At 41.5% G+C, this 18679-nt stretch overlaps 1 protein-coding gene across 1 annotated transcript in view; it reads right to left on the bottom strand.

The window, feature by feature from the left end:
* ATP10A (ATPase phospholipid transporting 10A (putative)) overlaps positions 1–18679 on the bottom strand; it is a 112085-nt gene that overhangs the window by 92842 nt on the left and 564 nt on the right. Inside the window, exon 2 of the mRNA XM_031058370.1 lies at positions 18347–18667. Coding sequence (XP_030914230.1) covers positions 18347–18667 — 321 coding nt within the window. The remainder of the gene's footprint in view (positions 1–18346; positions 18668–18679) is intronic.

Here is an 18679-nt window from a genome sequence, read left to right as displayed (position 1 = left end):
ACAATGTGCAAGTTTTTCATTTTACCAACAGGATAACTTCAAAAGGATTTGCATTCAGTTGTAATCTTTAAGATAAAATTTTCCACATCAAACAGCAAATGATGCAGAAATCTTTTTTAAAAGTTGCATCCCATGTCTTGAAGACAGTGTAATTATCACACAACAATTATCTTGATATCACTACCTGTAATCTGTTTTCCATGGTGCACTGCCTTTATATTTTTTTGACTTTGATCAAAACATAGGTTTTTGTACCTGGTGTGCCCATCAATGCTAGCAACATGCTATGCTCCAGCATGGAGGTCTTGAAACTACATGTAAATGACTTTATTTCCAGTGACAGATCAGAAATAGGAAACTCTTAATTTGTACGAAAATGTCTTTAAAATTCAGGTTCCTTACACCATTTTCCCTCTTAATTAGGAAAACAGTAGTGAAATTAGGCATTTGTTGATTGTGATTCTTAGAATTACTGGGATGCCTCTGCAATCTGAAAGGTTAAAGCAGCTTTCTTTCAAAACACCTGCTGTGTTATTACTGGAAATAGTGCTTTTCTACAGCAATTCGCACTCTAATCACTTCCCATCCGAGGAATGTCTGACTACCAATATTACTCCTCAAAAATTGTAATGAGATTGAAGCATGGTGTGAAAACAAAACTTATACAGATAGTTGGAACCCTTCCATTTTCTGTTTATTTGTTTGGCTTTTTTTTTTCCCCAAGAGAAAACAATTAAGTACTCTCTGGAGTAAAGAGGCTTTACTCATCACCCTCACCTGTTGAGTAAAGATCTCTCTACTTGGGGCATGCCACACAGCCCTCCTTAAAGAAAATGCGCAAGTCAGTGTAGGTTGTATTTATAGAATAAACTTACAGCTTCTCACTCTGAAGAAACACCAAAAACTCCTTTTGTTCAACACTGCCCTATCTGGAAATAAACAATGGCATGACAGCAGGAGGTGTGATAACAGAAATAATTGAGTACAGGGGTTTTTTTTCCCGGTAGAATGCACTAAATTAGATTCTATGCACTTGTTATATTTGCAATGTTCCAAAATTGCACAAAAGGGTGCTGGGGCAGCAACTTAGCTGAGATGAATCAAAATAGCTGAACTGGATAGGATCAAATAAGGCGACTGTCTCATAGTCTTTGCAGTGTTCAGCCCCCAAACTGGAAGCAGTTGCAGTCCCAAATGCAAGACAGCAGGAAATTTACTCTCTTACTTGGCATAACTAATAACAGAGGTTTTTGTGATTTCTCTTATTTTTCACGCGCAAGCATTTTTCTTGTGAAGTACAGATCCAGCACTTCAAGCCTACTGATAACAAGCTTGTTCTTATCTTTCACGGAACCTGTGTGTAATGCCTCCCGTATCTCCTGGGATTTGTGTAGATGCAGGTGGAAAATTACTGCTGGGTGCATTTCAGGAGATGTCCAAGAGCACACAGGCTGACTGTCAGAGCTGGGAAAGGAACAGACTCTAACACTGCTGAGCCCCAGCATTTGAGTACTTCTATACCTGCACTGCTACAGTCCAAAGCCACTCTACAGGAGTGGTAGAACTCAGATATGCTCACAGCTTTCGAAAGCCTCTGTTTCTTCAGTGAGAATGGTGGCAGAGGTGGCACAAGAAGAAAGGCTCCATCCACTAGTAACAAGAGGCTGACATTGAGGCACCAATGCTGATGCAGGCTGGGTCTGGACTTGCTGCTCTGTTTGCTAGCGTCAATTGCACTTGATAGGAAAAGTAAGGTCTCTCCAATGAAAAATGAAGCATGACAACTGCTAGAAAAACAGCAGGTACACTAACAAAAATACAAGAGTTTTGACAAAATTTGGCCTCTAATGGAGCACAGGATTTAGTACCAAAAAGCATCTTAGTGATACTTGCAGCTACTTGAGAAGACCTGTACTTCCCAGCTTGTATAAAGCGAGAGAACAGCACTAATTAGACGTAAAACTTGCTAATATTTAGGTTAAGACTGGTAACAAAGTTTGATATTTACAACAAACAAGGCATGGGTCTGTTAGTATGATTCAATATTCTGATCATCAGTATAAAGGTAAAATACTATCCTGTTAAGCCCACCTTTATGCAGATCCACATCTACCCCCCTGGTGACACAAGGTTTTCATTCCACCTTATTCAAGCTGTCCGGATGTGAGGGAGCTCATCTGTCCTACTCGCTTAGATGTCTCCATATCAGATGGCAAGAGGGGGGAGGACACCTTTGGTGGGTGATTCTTCTTAGCAGAAGATGGATAGGACCAACAGCTCTCTGGAGATGCCTATCTTTTTGCCCAGGACAGTGTGCAGGACTACAAGTTTAGTGGGACTGGATGCCTAATATCCAAATGGCTTAAGACTTGCAAGAGAAATCTCAGGTTGATCTAGGTGGTTTCAGAGAACACCAAGCAACCTTAACAGAGTTTGGCTGGTGGACACAGAGTCTAATTTATGCCTTAATCTCACCCTTTCTGAGAATCCCAGCTTTCCCTCTGAGCAGATATTCACGTTCAAGTCATTTATTTTGCTGCCTATAATTAGAGAATGGTTTAGACTGGTAGGGATCTTCAATGACGATGTAGTCCAACCTCTCAGCTGTGGGCTGGGATGCCTTCAACTGAGCCAGGTTGTTAAAAGCCCCATCCAACCTGGCCTTGAACACTTCCAGGGATGGGGCACCCACAGCTTCTCTGGGCAACCTGTTCCAGTGACTCACCACCCTTAAAGAATCTCTTCTTAATGTCTAATCCAATCTTGGAGTTTAAAACTGCTGCATAGTCCATCCCTAGAGAAGATAAGTGAACACTGAATTTGGTTTAGCATTTCCCTCACTTATCAACACCCTCTTCAAACAAGTTTTCCAAAACCACTCCCCCTTGTTTTCAGGCTGATGGCATAAGTGATCCTCATGCCTGGGTGTTTGCAGAGCTCCTCGTTACCTAGAGTTAAAACCTGTAAGACTATTGCATGAGAAAAGTTTCTCAACTCCTGAAATATTTTCAGAATAAACATTCTAGAGACAGTTTCAGTATTACCCTTTTTGCTTTTAAGTCTTTTTTTATTTGACCTTTGGAACAAATATTTCACAGGATTATTTGTAGCTAAGGAACATGATGGAGAACTTGAAATATTCTCTCTGCCTGTAATTTGTTACTGTACGTACGTTTTCATTCTGAATTGCACCTCCACTTCCAAAGTGTTCCATCTTTACCAGCTGGCAACTGTTATTGTGCAGTAACATTTCTTCAGTAAAGAGGCATTTCTAAAGTGATTATTTCTGCACATGGCACCTCCAAATGTTTTACTTTGTCTTAACTAAATGCCCACCTTTTTTTTCTGGGGTGCCTGACAATGACCTTTTAATTTTTATTTTTTTTATTTCAGAGTTTCCCTGAGGATTGTGGAAGAAGTACAATAATGATAATCCATTTACCACAGCAGTGTTGGTACTCATCTGGCCCTTACAGATGGTAGATACAGATTTCTTTATAACTGAAACTGTAATTTTCCCATAACCTATTTGCTACTCCATTTGAAATGGTTGTGAAATCAAATCACAACCCAAAAATCCAAGCGAAAAAAAAAAACCCAGACATTTTCACATAAGATGCAGATTTGAATATTGCTGAAATGAGAAAGTCAAAACTCTGAAGTCTTATTCAGCTTTAAGGGGAATCAAATCACAACAAAGACCTCTTTTAAAAGTCCTGCCTCAAACTGCAAAAACTCTAAGAAATAAATCACAGTTTTCCCATTTTGAGGACTATGACTTTGACACACAGGAAGGGTCATGCAACTTGCCTTTTGAACTCCTGAGTGGAGACCTGGTAACTCCCTTTAAGTGTCTTTAAGATTCAACACTGTCCTCTGTCCAAAACTGATTGCCAAATCCTTCAGCAATTCAGCAAGACCGAACAAGAAAAGGAAAAAAGGAGCAGGAGGGAACACATTTCGTGCACAAATGGGTTATTTAAAAGTGTTCTGGGTAACAGGAAGGAAACAGTAAGTGCATCTTCAGTCATTAATGCCCTTGAAGCTCTGACTTGGGGGGAGGATATACCTTGCCTTGAGACCTGTGATTTTTGCATACAGCTGATGTTCCCACCTTGCTGCAAGGAGAGTTACTGCGCTTGTGAGGTGAAAGTAATTTGTCATCATATAGAAAAGTGTCCATCAAAAAAGAAATCAAGGGTTGGATGTAAAACCCCCAGAGCCCTAGTTTACTCCCAGGGCTCATTTCAAGACCCAGATATAAAGCATTAAGAATTAATTTTACTGATATTAGAGGCTGGAACCACATTTGTCTTTTCCTTAGCTTTTAGTTTATCTTAACATTGGTCTTAAGGGGCCTTGTAATAATCAAATTTTGCATATTTTTCTTCAACTTCCATAGCTGATCTCTACAGTACTAACTAAAAAGCCACTGGTTTTTCGATCTTGCAGATACAATGTCTTGTTCTTCCCACAGCAGCTGGGAAGAAGCATTCTGTTTGTGAAAACATGTAAGTAGAAAATAAACTCAAGAATTCTGATGCAAAAAATAACTTGTTTTGGCAAGTTAAAGTATTTTGTGTGTGTGTATCTGCAAGGTGTTGGTAGGAAAGCTAATTTCTAATTCATCCAAAATATTGTAGAAGAATAACCAAAACAAAATACAAAACCCCCTAAATACCAGTGCTTGCCAAGTGGTAGAAAAACAAAACAAAACAAAACAAACCTACCAGTAGCAAAAAAAATATTTACTTCCCAGCATCTAAAGTTGTTATGGGCATTAGAGAGCATTTAGGAAAATGCCTTTTAAAAAACCACTGAAGTGTTATTTTAATAACTTGAAACAGGAGACAGAGTCAGTGCTACTGATGCATGAAGTTTGGCTCTGTTCTTCCCTCTCCTAGCAGGTTGAATTAAGGACTGCCCGTACCACCCTTGCAGACTGATCTCTTTGTTAACCATCAGCCCTCTCTGTGCCAAGAGAGTGCAAAACACAACTTCAGAAGTAAAGTGCCTCTCTTGAAGATGTAAAACCAGGACCAAATGTTTGAGCTGGCCAAAGAATAATCCCAGGATATGACAAAAATACTGGATTTCCAATTTCTTGGCTGTTGTGTGTTGCCTATTTTCAATACCATGAAAACACTGGTTATGTCAACCATCAGTTTCTGGACACTGAAGGCCTGTGGAAAAAGACCTACCTCTGCTATTTTATCATGGCTCCCCAAAAGTGGCTGTTTGCTGTCTATTGCTCAGAGACTTCTTGATACAGCGCAGCTATGCAAAAAGACATCTGTCCCAGCATACAAACTGCTAACTTGCTATGTGTGAAGCCACACTTTCTCTTGACAAGACAGCAAAACTGTCACCCTGGCCATTTTCTCTTGTACCTACCCTGTTGTAAAGCACCCGACTGATGTTTAAAAAACACCCTCTGCTTCCTTACAGAGAAAAAAACTATGACTACACTTATATCCATTTAAAGACTTATTAAATTCCCAATCATATTTTTAATACTTTCTCAGTCCAAGGACTGTTGATTTCACGGTGCTATATGCAGCTGTAAACATTGTAACCTCAATATTTCTACTTGATTGGTGTTCGTAAACCAGAATCAGAGAGTCTTCTGAGGTGCAAAATAATCCTGAAACTTGTTGGAGACTTTTGAACCAAGGGCTGTGCAGTGAGCTTTCCACTCCAAGCAGTGTGACTGTACCAAGGCGTTCCACGCCTCACACTGGCTGTCAGTGCTTACTGAGCAGCTCAGAGATCTCATCAGAGGCATTCTGTGCAGGGCTGTGCCCACACCAACACAGCAGCCTGCTGCAGCACCCATGCAAACCTGCAGGGTGGAATTAATGTTCCTCTGCGTTCCCCAAACAAACCACGAGGGACTACCCCTACAATAGAAACAGATGCACACAGACATCAAGTATAAAAGCCAGTGATGTTTAAGGCCATGGGAGGTGATCCTGTAAATCATAAAAAAGGTCTGACTTGCAAAAAGTGTCTTATTTCTGAAAGCCGGGTGAAAACTCATGGCTCAAATAGAGTTCTCCTGCAGACTTCTTGGAGGGTAAACACTATCTGGAACATGAGCTGCCTACGCTGCTGTGACATGAACAGGCGACTTTTTTGAAGCTTCATAAAACTCCTAAGAATGTTGTGCTGCATTCCTAAGAATTTAACAGCAGCTTTTCCACTTAAGTTCTCAGTAAAAATGAATTAAGATGGCAGAAATATGATATAAGGATAACAACTTGCAGTAGCACTTGCTTACATCTGCTTCACTTGAACATCTTAAGCTTATAGCCAGCTTGTTTCATTTGCTTTTCAACCCTTAATCATCAGTCTCCTGGTAATTTGGTATGTGCTGATGTAGCAAATCACACTTATTATCTGTGTGTGTCTTAAAAGGAAAAGGACTGTTTGACAGGATTTTATTTCATAAAATTTACTTTCTGATCCAAAGTTATTAAGGAAATAGTGCTGCATTAACTGCCAGATACATGGTTTGCTATCCATTTGGTCACAGTTAAATTGAAATAACCCTCTCTAAATTAAGCAGAGTCATGTAATGTGTATATGCATTTACTGAACAATTTTTTCTTACTGGGTTTTATCAGTCTAAGGACAATAAATTAGAGGAGGGTGCAGGGCTGTCCCCACCAGCTGTGCCCCATCCACGCACAGAAAACGTTAGTCATGTGAGCTTGGCTGTGTTTGAGCTGACAAACCCTGCTAAGAGACAGGACAGCAACAATGACCCAAATTGCTTCCAGAGCAGCAAGCACCTCTGCATGGGGCTCTGAGGGTGTTGAGATACACCAGCTGGGACAGCCGTGATTCGTGCTCAATGTGTGCTGCATAAACACACCTTTCACAGCTGACAGTTTTAAGAACTAGCACTCATGTAACCAGCTGTGTAAGAAGTCACACTTAAAAGAACTTGACAAACCTCTTCTGGGTTTTGCCGCTTATTTGCGTTAGACTTGGGCAAAGAGATGCAAAGACTAAGCTTTCTGAATACCTGGTGCATATTGCACATCACCTTAGAGCTCCCATTAACCATGTACAGGTGTAAAGTAATTACAGCACAGTAATAAAAGTTACAGAAAACACTGACTGGGAACCTCTTCTACACAGACTGTGTTTTCATATTGTCTATGCTCTTGGTGGATGAACTTCTGTGGAATCTAACTGGAGCTCATGAGTTACAAGTAGACATCAGTGAGTACACACCCCAAAGATGTCTTGGGCATATGGGACGTATGCTCAGTAACTGGAAAAATAAAAACTGTGCTCCCAAGTGCTCACCAATCAGGTTTGCATCTAATATGAATACTGCTCAACTAGCAGGGACAATGGATCACAGGTCTTGACCATTTCTGTGTCTACATTTGGTTGTCTTTCTATGCTTGCTACCAGTGGTAAAGAGTATGCCTTGTAGTTTTCTTGCTTGAAACTTTTTGCTAGGGTGCAGCACTGCCAACTCAGGCATGCTTTCTGCAAATGCAAATAGTGGTTAAAAAACCAAACCAAAACAAAAAAAAACACCCAAACATGAAAACCTTTCTAGAAGTTGCCAGATAGGAGAGCTGAAGGGAATGTTATTATGACTAAGAGGCTGAATTCCATGCACAAAACAGCTATTTCTAGTGATAAAGCATAAAGGTTAAACAACTAAGGACAAGACTGCCAGATGTAAAATGGAAAGTTTCCAATTTAGGAGCAGCAGAGGAAGAACATGAATTAATATGGAAAGACCAAATTAGCATTATAAAAATCCTCTGAGCCAAACCAAATGCCATTGAAAATAAACTCAGGAACTCTCCCCCTTTCCTGCTCCCTGCATTCCAAGGAGGATTGAATTTAGAACAACCATAGGGAATTTTAGGGAAATCTTACACTTAAATGCAGAGCAAAGGCTTAAAAGCTAGAGACAGTATGTGCTTCAAAAACACTATTAATCATTCTAGAGTCTTCTTCAGCATTGCTGTTTAAAAGGATATAAGTATTTTGGACATAAGTTTTCTCATTAGTTTTATCTTTAGTGAAATTGGTAAAGATCAGGCTGATTCTTCAGCAGTTTTGAAACTGGGGTATTAAATGATAATTTCTACTTTTTATTAACTGGAAGAAAAAACAAGTACATATGCACACACAAAACCAACAAAATAAAAACCACATTAACAACCAAACACTTTGCAAATACAAAAAAAAAATCCACAGGTCGTTGGGTTTCCAACCTAGACTGCATTTCAGTGCTAGCTTTGTTAGCTCTAGATGCAGAGATACACTGTCAGTCTGGGTGTCCTGCACTGCAATATTCTTTGCAGATGGCTCTTACTGGTCTCACACACACTTTTGTGGCATGAGCTGGCAGGTATCAATCCACTGTGGTATTCCTCAAACTGAAGATATGTCATGGATTGTTCAGTCCCTGAAAATCTATTACAGACTTTAAATTGGACTCCTGGAACCTGGATGTAGCAGATTGAACATCAGCACTGCTACACTGATGGCTGGCTCACCTGTGATACACCGTTTCTGTTGAGCCTGAATTTAAGAAAGCTCCCACAGGATCTGACAGCAAGAAGAGCTTCCACACAGCCAGGATCCACAAAAAAGCAGACACGTAGGGAACTACACTCAAAATAAATAAGGGATATATGTAAGAAAAACCTGATAGGATTCAGGATATTTAAGCCTAAAAGGATCAGGAAGAGAAGAATGTCAAATGCTGCAATTAGATGAACAGATTTCAGGACTCTGAAGACAGCAAACAGTGGCATGATGTCTTATGCCACTGCACCTCTTATATGGCTCCATGGTATGTCTGCAAGAGCCTGTGCTCCTATATATACGGACACTGAAATTCCAGCATAAAAATTGGTAACCACAGGTAAGTCAGCAGTACTCAAAATTAGCAGAATAATTTCGCCATTGATCCCTCTGATTCAATCCTTAATCACCTACCAATACCACCTGCAAGTCTGAACATCTGAACCTACTGGGCAAAACCCAGAAGCCTTATCTAATATTTATGAGACACCTGACAATGAAACCCCACTTTCATTCTTGTAGCATCCATGATTATGTCAAACACACAACCACCCTCTACATTTTAGAAGTTAAAGAACAAGTAAGATCCCCAAAATACCAAGATTCCCTACATTATAAGGACAGTCTGGAAAACTCCAAACATTGCAGAAATGCAAATATAATCAGTCATTCAAAAAAGAAAATTATTCATTGACAACATCTAATCTTTTATTGCTTCTCAACACTGTGATACATTTTATGGGTATGAACAATAAGTGAATGGCTATTGCTGAAGGCAGAACGTGGCAGGAGATGAAACACTGGATATTTGCTTAGCCCCTTCACCTGACAGGTGAACTTACCCATATCTGCAACTCTCAAATAATAGTTCTTAAATAAATTATTGAGTATATTGAGTAGGATAAGCTACTTACTCTTCTACAGTCAAAAAATCATATGAAGTGTTAATTGAGAGGAAGTAAAATCTATCCCCTCTAAGTTTACTAATGGGATTCATCTCACCTAAACTTAGCTGTGTAAGTGACCATCTAGTTCAGCTTCACCTGTATCACCACTGGAGAGTGGTAAGAATCTCTTGATTCAAATTTACCTAAGGTAAATGTCTCAAGCTGGAAAGATTTCCCCTTCCTCCCTGAAACCATTCAATGCTCTCCACAGATTTTGGCACAAGCGTAGATGATTTGGTCAGACTGGACATGTACCTTTTAGCTAAAAGGCACATGAAATGAATCTCACCTCATGTTCCAGAAAGAATATTACAAATTCCTTTAGGAAAGATCCTTGTCAGGTAAGAGAGAACCTCATTAGCACTTAAGAGGGCTTCTTGCAAGGGAGCTACAATCATTGGCTCACTACTGTTTACAGAGGAAGCAACTACTGGCATTTGCAGAAGAGTCAAGATGCAAATCAGTGGCTCTGTTGGGATATAGGTATGCCAGTCCATGCTTCTCTGATAAAACTGGAACCTAGGACTGTGAAGGAAGGAAGATCTACAGGCTCTCAAACATGCAGATAAAACCAATAGATGTCTTTATCTGGTAAAAGGTGTAAGATCAAGTTTTAGCTTCACAGCTCTGCAGCTATACAGCAGAGGGAAGTATAACGAGGAGAAGCTGACAATGAGAACATGGGAATCCTAAAAAGGGAGAAAAAGAAAATACAAGAGCCATCCAAACCTCCAAATAGAAGTGTAGGCCAGTGCAAAAATAATGCACTACAACTGCAGGATCAAACTTAGGAGGATTATACTTGATTTCTTATAATCTACTTTCACCCAAACCAGGTTACGTCTTTCTAACATAGTTAATGAACTTTCTGCATCTCTAAGGGTTTGGCTGATAATCTGCCTGTAAAATTTCAAAATTAGTTCACTGGCAAATTTTCTGAGGCATCTTATTCCATGTCTAGATATTGAGAACATACTCAGAGATGTATTAAGGTGACTGCTGTTCTGACCTTCCTGTGTTGGTGTCAATATTTTGGGAGATTTCACAACAACTTTCCCAGTGACTTGCTAGTGAACACACAAAATCAGCTAACATGGCCCAAACAGGCATATTCAGGCTGCTACTGGAAGCTGGGAAAGTGAACAGACTGGAGCTGAGGATATAGGTATATGGCTGTGAGACCCAGAAAAAGCCCAGGAAGCATAAGATAATACACAAAGATAAAAGACCTCTGCTTACAAAAGCTGTCACTTCATAGTGGACTTTCTCTTTTTAGTAAAAAAGTCAAAACCAAAACCTCCATGGAAAATACAAATATACCAAATATTCTGCAATAGTGTTCACACACTCAATGTTGATGTGACAGCACAAACATGTAAGAACTGAAGTCAGTTATCAGTCAAGGAGTTAAACTTTTCCTTGCAGCAGGTCACTACTTCCAGACAACCAGAACATAAAAAACAAAACAAGTGACCTCCATGCCTGTTAAAATAAATCTCCAGCAGAGTCTGGGTTTATAAAATGACTGGGCATGATGCAAATGTTGGCCACTGAACTGAAGACTGAACTGAAGAGTGGCCTACTTGTCACTCTTGAGAAATTGTGGTCAGAAAAAATAGCACTGGGGATGGAAGATGTTTCCTACCCTTGAAAACACGTGCCTTGCCAGTTCAGGACTGTCCTTTAACCAGCCCAGGATGTGGGCTAACCATGGCAGAGACGTTCACCTGCAACTGTTCCAAAACAGAGTTAAAATACTGCTCCTCTTGGAGCAAAGAACTAGATGGTAGTTTGACAGCTCCAAAGGGGTAGATTATCCCCAGCAGCCCACAGGACAGAACACTCTATCAGCTGGGGTGGCTAGCCTGTTACGGACAGGCTGTATATCTGCATCCTTGAAAGAGTAAAAAAGAGAAAGATGTTCCTCTCAGCTCACGTTTGACAGACACTGTAAGCTCTTTGAAGCCCCCTCACTCCCACTTCCTGTACAGACAGCAAAGATAAAACCAGTTTGCTCAGAAACATGCAGGTCATTTCCAACTAAATCGGAGGTTTGCTTTATCTGATTTTTCAGAATCAAAGATATACTTGGAAATGTACATTTTCTCTCAGCTGATCTCAGTGTTAAGGCTATTCATGCTCCTCCTTTGCATTTCTTCTCCCCTGCACACCACCACTAGCACCTGCTTAGGAGAAGCTATAGGCTAGCATCTTTCACAAGTATGCTTTCATTGTGGCTGAATTTTGCCAGTGAGTCAACTTTTGTGCTTGATGTGCAACAGAGGAAGCTGCTGCCCACAACTACCAAATTTACCCATGAGAGGCAACTGTCCCAGTTTTTAGCAGGCTCCTCACTTTATGCCATTCACTGAAATGCACTCTCCCTGGTTCACTGCATGGAGAATCTGTCTTGTTTCCACATTCTGGTGAGACAAAGTGAGGCAGTGCTGGTGGGTACAAATCAAGTTCCTGCTGTGGATCTCTTCTGGGTACAAACGTGACTGGCTGCTACCCCAGCCACATTAGTGACAACTCCCAAGATAGAACACTAAGGCTGAAGGTAAGCCATGGAAACTGGTTCACCTCCACAACTAAGTGAAGTGAAAGAAATTGTTCTGCTTTTCATGAACTTAATTGCTTTCAATATATGCAATCGCTAAAACCAAGCCTGCACAGCATAAGTCCTGCAAACTGGATGTAATCCTGAAGCTGTGCATTTGGCTTCTCAGTTGCATTGACCTTGCTGTGTCCATACACAAAAGCACTACATTCCCAAAAGGCCTGGTGCTGCAGTGAAAGAGGAGAGGTACCCCTGAGATTGCTCTTGCATAGAGTTAGTATCCCACAAATTGGAAGCATGCTGGATTGCACAACAGGGAAATGTGGCACTTGGACTTCTCCTGGCACTGTGTCAAGGTAAGCGACCTACCCATCCGTGAGCTTTGTGTAAGCCTGGAGCGGGTACCTGTGAAAGTCCTGCCCAGTGACAGGGACCTTTCTTTCTCTAATTAGTACTTCTGGAGGATTGATCTGCTTGTGAGAGGAATGTGCTGGCTAAGTTATGCCATGCTAGCTAGTAAGCAGTTCCATAAATATTGATTTTTGCATGGCTGTCAAGGGTTTCAATTCTGGTTTTCAGTTCTGCTGACTACGTGACACATGGAAGGTGGAATCACAATAGTGATAGGCAGAGGTTAACAGTACGTGCAATTCTTTTCTCTTGTGTATTTTCTTTGGAAATGCACTCTGACAGAATCAAATAGAGCTGTTATTCTTCTGGCCACCTCTAACAATAATCGTGGTCTCAAGTTAATAAAGACACACAACAGCAAGGAGATCTGCACACAAGGTGGCCGCCTATAATTCTGGGCTGTGGTCTGCTTAGCACAAGAGATTATGGTGTCTCTCCGGAGGGGCAGCGTGTAACAACAAAAATTTATTTGGGGACATCACCAGGTCTTTCAGTGGAGATTAACAGCATCTTCTTTGGCAGTCAGCCAGAGGCATGTGAAACAGATTTCATGACATCCAATACAAATGAAAGAGCTTAGCAACAAGAGTCAAGTATTTTTCTTTTCCAATAAAGAAGCTCAGGCACTTAGAAAATTTACCCTACACTAACAGCAAATAAACTGCATACACACAGCTGGACAGAGAGATGGGTTCTTCTGTGCATTCCAGCTGGCTACATCTCAGAAGATTAGCACAGACATCCCTTGCTACTTGGATAAACTGCAGAATAAAACTGCTCCCTATCAGTCTAACAGAGGAGCCTCTACTACATCGCTCACTGAGTTTATTCACTGCCATCCTGGCTCAAACTGAAGTGAAGCACAAAGACACAGTAAGATGAACAGAGATGCATCTTTTTGAAACTCAAGGAAGGAACACTGACTTCAACAGATTTAGGCCACTACTTCCTGCTTTCAGCTCTTTGTACACCAAATTCACTCAGAAAGGAAACTGAGTAATCCCAGGTAGTTTCCTTTTGACTCACATCTAGTGACATTTGTGTTTTTGAAGGGGGACAAACTTGCTTCTTCTACTCAGAAATGTCTTATCTGCCAGCACGTTTTGGGACAAGAAGCTGCTCTTGACTATGGTAGTAGTAGAAGATACAACCTAATTTGACTGGCGTTGCTAACAAAATAAGGCACCTAAGAGTGAAGTGGTTGCAAGCAAGTCATCATCTGGCTATTTCTGAGGCCATGATCTACTGTCCCTTCATGAGGATTTGTAATACTACTGTATCCTTTTCCTCCAAGGCTGGAATTACTTTCATAGCTGGGTTGGCAAAGGGAAGAAGGGACTGTATTTCTGAAATTATAGGAAATGTTGCCCAAATCAAACTCTCTGCTCTCCGCCCCTTCAGTTTTGCAGAAAGAAATTAACATTTAATGTAAAACAGCCTGCTTTGATAGCTGTCTGAATGCCCCATTAAACTTTTTCCACACCTCAGGGGTGACAAGTATCCAGTCATAAATTGCAATTTTTCATGGATTTTCTAAGTTACAGGTTGATACAAGAAGCAGTTATCACTCTCTGATCAGTATGTAGAGGTATTACACTCTTTAGCAGTACTCTTTGATGGACACAGCAAGAGTTAAAGAATAGATTTAAAAAGCAAAGCCCTTTGGTTTTGAACATATGGCTCCTAGAAAAATGTTAGCAGAGATTATTTCACCAGCACAGCCCTGAGACAGCAATAAAATATAATTCCGTGATGGACAAGTGCCATTATTTGTTGTGATTGTAGTTATCACTATTCATCTTCTATTTACATGTCATGTAAACATATACCATATTTTGTAACAGCACACTGAAATCAAAGCTTCTGCCCCAGTGACAAATTCAGTTCTATCAAATATTTAACAGCAGACATTTACATGTGCCATCCACAACTCCAGTGAGAGCCAGTGAGCACTGGAGGACATAACTGCAAAGAAAACATCACCCTTCCATCCTCCCAAGTCCAAGATAGTAACACAGATTTCACTGTTAGGATTGCAAATTTGTAATCTCCTGTCTTCCAACCTCAATCCATGGGTGATAGAAATGAGGAAGAGGAACAAAGAGAGGAGACTAAGGTAATCACAGGTTTGCAAAAACAATTTTCTGCAGGCTAGGCCCTAATGCCTTTGTAACTTCCCTCCATTTAAATCAACTAAGAGTTCTGGCTGTCATCCAGCATTCCTAGCTTAAGCACCTGTACAGAATTGAAATTCTAGGTGACTTGTGAAGCCATCCTCCTAAAGTAAGTGCCTCATTTCCTCTGTATTGGCAAATGAGAGAGGTGCCCTAAAGGCCTCTGGAGAGAGGCCCTATTAGCTCCTCCTGGCTAAGAAATCTTCCTCAAAACTCTGCCTGCTCTTATAGACAGACCTGCAAAGTCCATCACAGAGCAACACAAGTCTGCAATTCTCCTGTGTGTTTCACTCCTCGACATAAGCTGCCAATTCAAACTCAGTAACTTCTTTCAATTTATTCAAAGAATCAGGTCTTTTCCCTTTCCATCTGACTCTAGAAAGCAATAATCTTCTGAGCTATTTTCCACTCTCCAAAACATCTAGAATTCCTAATTGAAAACCGTCTTCTTTCTGTAAAAACAAACTGCATTGCTCTTCAACTTCTTGCTTTAGGTTGCATCATCCTTTGCTGTTTTGTTGTCTCATAAATGTTGCCAACTCTGAGCCACGGAGTCATTGATTCTGCAGCGGCTGTATGAGAATGGGTCATCTGAGTCCACTGGGCAGGCAGGAGGAAGAAGGCCAAGCAGTCAGCAGAGCAGAGAACAGTATTTTCCAACAGACCAGTTCTTGACATGATCTGCCTGTGCAGGCTGTGCCGGAGCACCAGGCAGTGGACACTGCTGGAGAGATGTAGAACCTCCTCCTGATGAGCTGCCCTAGGCTCTGCCTATCCCTGCATTCTCTCTGTCCTGTAGCTTTTGCATCCCTAAATGCTGCCTGTATCTAACAGAGGACAGGTACTTCAGCAGCCAGGATGTAGCATGTATGGATTATACATAAAAAGGATACATGGCAGAACACACAGTATCCAACCTGAATCTTTACTTGGTGACTAAACAACATGGAACATGAAACAGAGGGCTTTTCTCTACTGCTGAAGCCAAAGTCCCTGTCTCCATTTGCTGACTTATAATTCAATGTTATTTTGCTGCAGTGTGTTTGAATGCTGTAGTCTGTATTTGAGGTGGCTCTAGCAGCTCTATGGAAGGCTGGCAGGAAAGGGAGCCCCTCAGAGCACAGAGTCCTGCAACTCAGATACATCCCATCTTGCAGAAGACCTCTTTCCAAGCTATGGACAACTGACCAGCAAGAGTTACTGCTCCCTGACAGTGCTAGGGCAACACAGGACTGCAGCAGTGTTCATTAACCTACAGCAGCATTTCTGTCGAGGACAGCATTTGCATCAAAGTCTGCCCCTACCGCAAGGAAGCGGCAAGTAGGGGGAGGGAGAGACAGTCTGGTAATAAAACTGATAAGGGATCAGCATTAAATCCATCTGAGGAGAAAGTTGTCATTTATTACTTCCTTATGTGACACGCTTCAACATTCTTCCAGAAACAAAGAGACTAAGGAAACAAAGTAAATATCAGGATCAATCCCTTGTGTTTCTCCTGGCATGCCACCTCTCTAAGAAAACAGCTTTTCTGAACTCACGCCCAGCAACTTCAATGACCTTGATACAAATCTCTCAATCTTGGTACCCTGTCACACGAGTTTGCAAGAATCTTAGCTTTTATCTGCAGAAGTAGCAAGTTTCTAGTCTCATTTCGCTCACTGGAGCTGGAAGGTGTTTAAAAAGGTGACTTGGTGAAGTTTATAAAAAGAATAAAAAGTGGGCAGATTAAAAACATGGGAGCAAATTACTTTAACCGCATGTTTTGATTGTATTTTTTAATTGTGGGAGGGAAGCCTTCCCTAGGGACTGCTGGAAGGTGAAAATGGGTGAGCTGCTGCTGGGGACCATGCTTCTGTTGCAGGCTGTAAGCACACACCATTCAGCTCTGCATCCAGCCAGAAAGCTGTGTCTGAATAGGTGACAGAGCTCTCACACTTCCATGTCTGCTGTCCCACAGGGATTTGGCCAACATGGGCCTTTGATGCCAATGCAAAGGAAAACCACTCCCAAATTAATCTGTGTAAGTGTCACTCAGCAGCAATCTGAACTGTGCAGTAAAAGGAACAATTCTGACTTACTCTGTAAAAGCACAAGCATGACAAAGGGTAGTGCACTTAGCAGGGACTCACAAAAGACCTCAAGTGATGTTAACATCAAAGGTACACCTTTTCTCATAGTCACGTCTACCTTTTGGCAGCAGAGAGGGACTGGAAAATTGCTGGGGGAAAAACATTCCAGAATTAATATCCCAGTACTGGTATTTGTTAATATTTTAAACATCTTTTGCACTGGGCACTTAGTGCTTTTCAACCTAGGAGACAGAAGAGCTTATTTCTAAGCTGATTTTTTTTTGGAAAAGGTTAGATTACCCATCCTTACTATCACTGTTTTACTTTCTACATGAATAGCCCCTTACAAGACCTTCTGCAATCTTCCTCAACACCAGAAGTGTTCGGAGCTCTACAGACAAGCAAGGCACTAGGCACTGGCACAGGTTGGCAGTAACTATGTGTTTGACTTGACTGGGTTGTTTTTGGTTTAGTTTACAGAAATAAGGCCATTTTACTTATGTTTTCATGCATGCATATCTACGGGTGGAAGAATATCCCTGGGTGAGATTTCTTACATGATACCAGTTTGTGAAATAACAAGCTGAGTCTGCTGATGTTGGAAAAGCAGCCTTGTCTGAGTTCCTTTTCAGTGTATTTTTTTTCTCATGCCTTTCTTGCAATAGGAGAGTCGCTCTCTGTCTCATGCTTACGTCAGCCCTGAAGACCCTCCCAGGCAGTCTGTGGAATCCGAGCGTAAGTTTCTTGGCACGTGTTTAATTTCTTTTAGACTTAGAAGCATCAGAAATGAAACTGAATCTGCTTTCTCAGAAAATATATGCTTCTCTCATTCCCCAGGAAACCTTAGCCTTAGACTACTAGGAGATGACTGGCACTTGGAGGAAAGCAAAACAAAAATTTTGTAAAGCTGGCTTCTAAGCACATAAATGTTGATGCAAAAGTCATTTCAGTCTGATTTACAAACAGTAAGGCAGTGCTCTAAATGTATTGCCCAGATCATTAGAAAAACTAATTCTGAGAGACATAAATGACCTAATGCTCCATCACAAGCACTGGGAAGTAGCAGTCACAGGGAATGATGACACTTGATATATAAAAAACATTTGCTTAAAAGTAAATGTTCAATGGAAAGACTGGCTCATTCTTTAGAAAGGCAAAGTTTGGGTTCACTAATTTCATGTCATGGAATCTCACACACCTTATTGAAAATTCAGAAGCCTCTGGCCTCCATCCTTCCTTTGCTCATTGAAGATTTTATAGCAGACTGCGTGAGTTCTCATGTTATTATAATGAAATTAATGCCTGAAACTATACACGAGTGTAATTTACTACACACACTGGGAAGTGTTTGCATAAAGGGATTTACTGCCAGACCCCACCAGTCAGAGCGGATTCACTTCCACCTGTAGGTACAGGACTGTATGAACTCCCGCAGTTCTGAGTTAAGAGTTGGGAGACACCAGTTCCACAAGAACTGGAACTTTCTTTGCACTTAAAGTGGAAACGAAAGCCTTCCACAATGGACCTGCTCAGTGCCCTCTGAGAGCTGGTGCCAGGCGGGACCCCAGCGCTGTGTACCACCAGGGCGCTGCCGTCCCCTGCCCGCACCCTCTGCCTCACCTGCTGTACACCAGGCACTCCATGTGGTTGATCTCCTTGTCGGAGCGGTAGCGGCTGTAATCCTCCCACAGGTCCTTGATGGCGGTGACCGCCAAGATGAAGAGCACGGGGGCCAAGGCCAGCTCCGGCTGGAAGGCATTGACGGCTGGCACGAAGTTGAGGAGGGCGATGAACACAAAGTAGACGTTGGCCAGGCGATGGAACTGCTCGAAGAGGTTCTTGGGCAGGAAGGACAATGCCGTGTACTTGGTGGTCTTGAGCCGGTTGCAGGCCAGGACCGTCCCCTTGGACTTCTCCGGCTCGGCCTCAGGTAACAGCAGGCTGGAGCGCACC

The sequence above is a fragment of the Geospiza fortis genome, unplaced genomic scaffold, assembly GCF_000277835.1.
Source record: "Geospiza fortis unplaced genomic scaffold, GeoFor_1.0 scaffold366, whole genome shotgun sequence".
Lineage (NCBI taxonomy): Eukaryota > Metazoa > Chordata > Aves > Passeriformes > Thraupidae > Geospiza > Geospiza fortis.
This window is presented reverse-complemented; position numbering and strand designations above follow the sequence as displayed.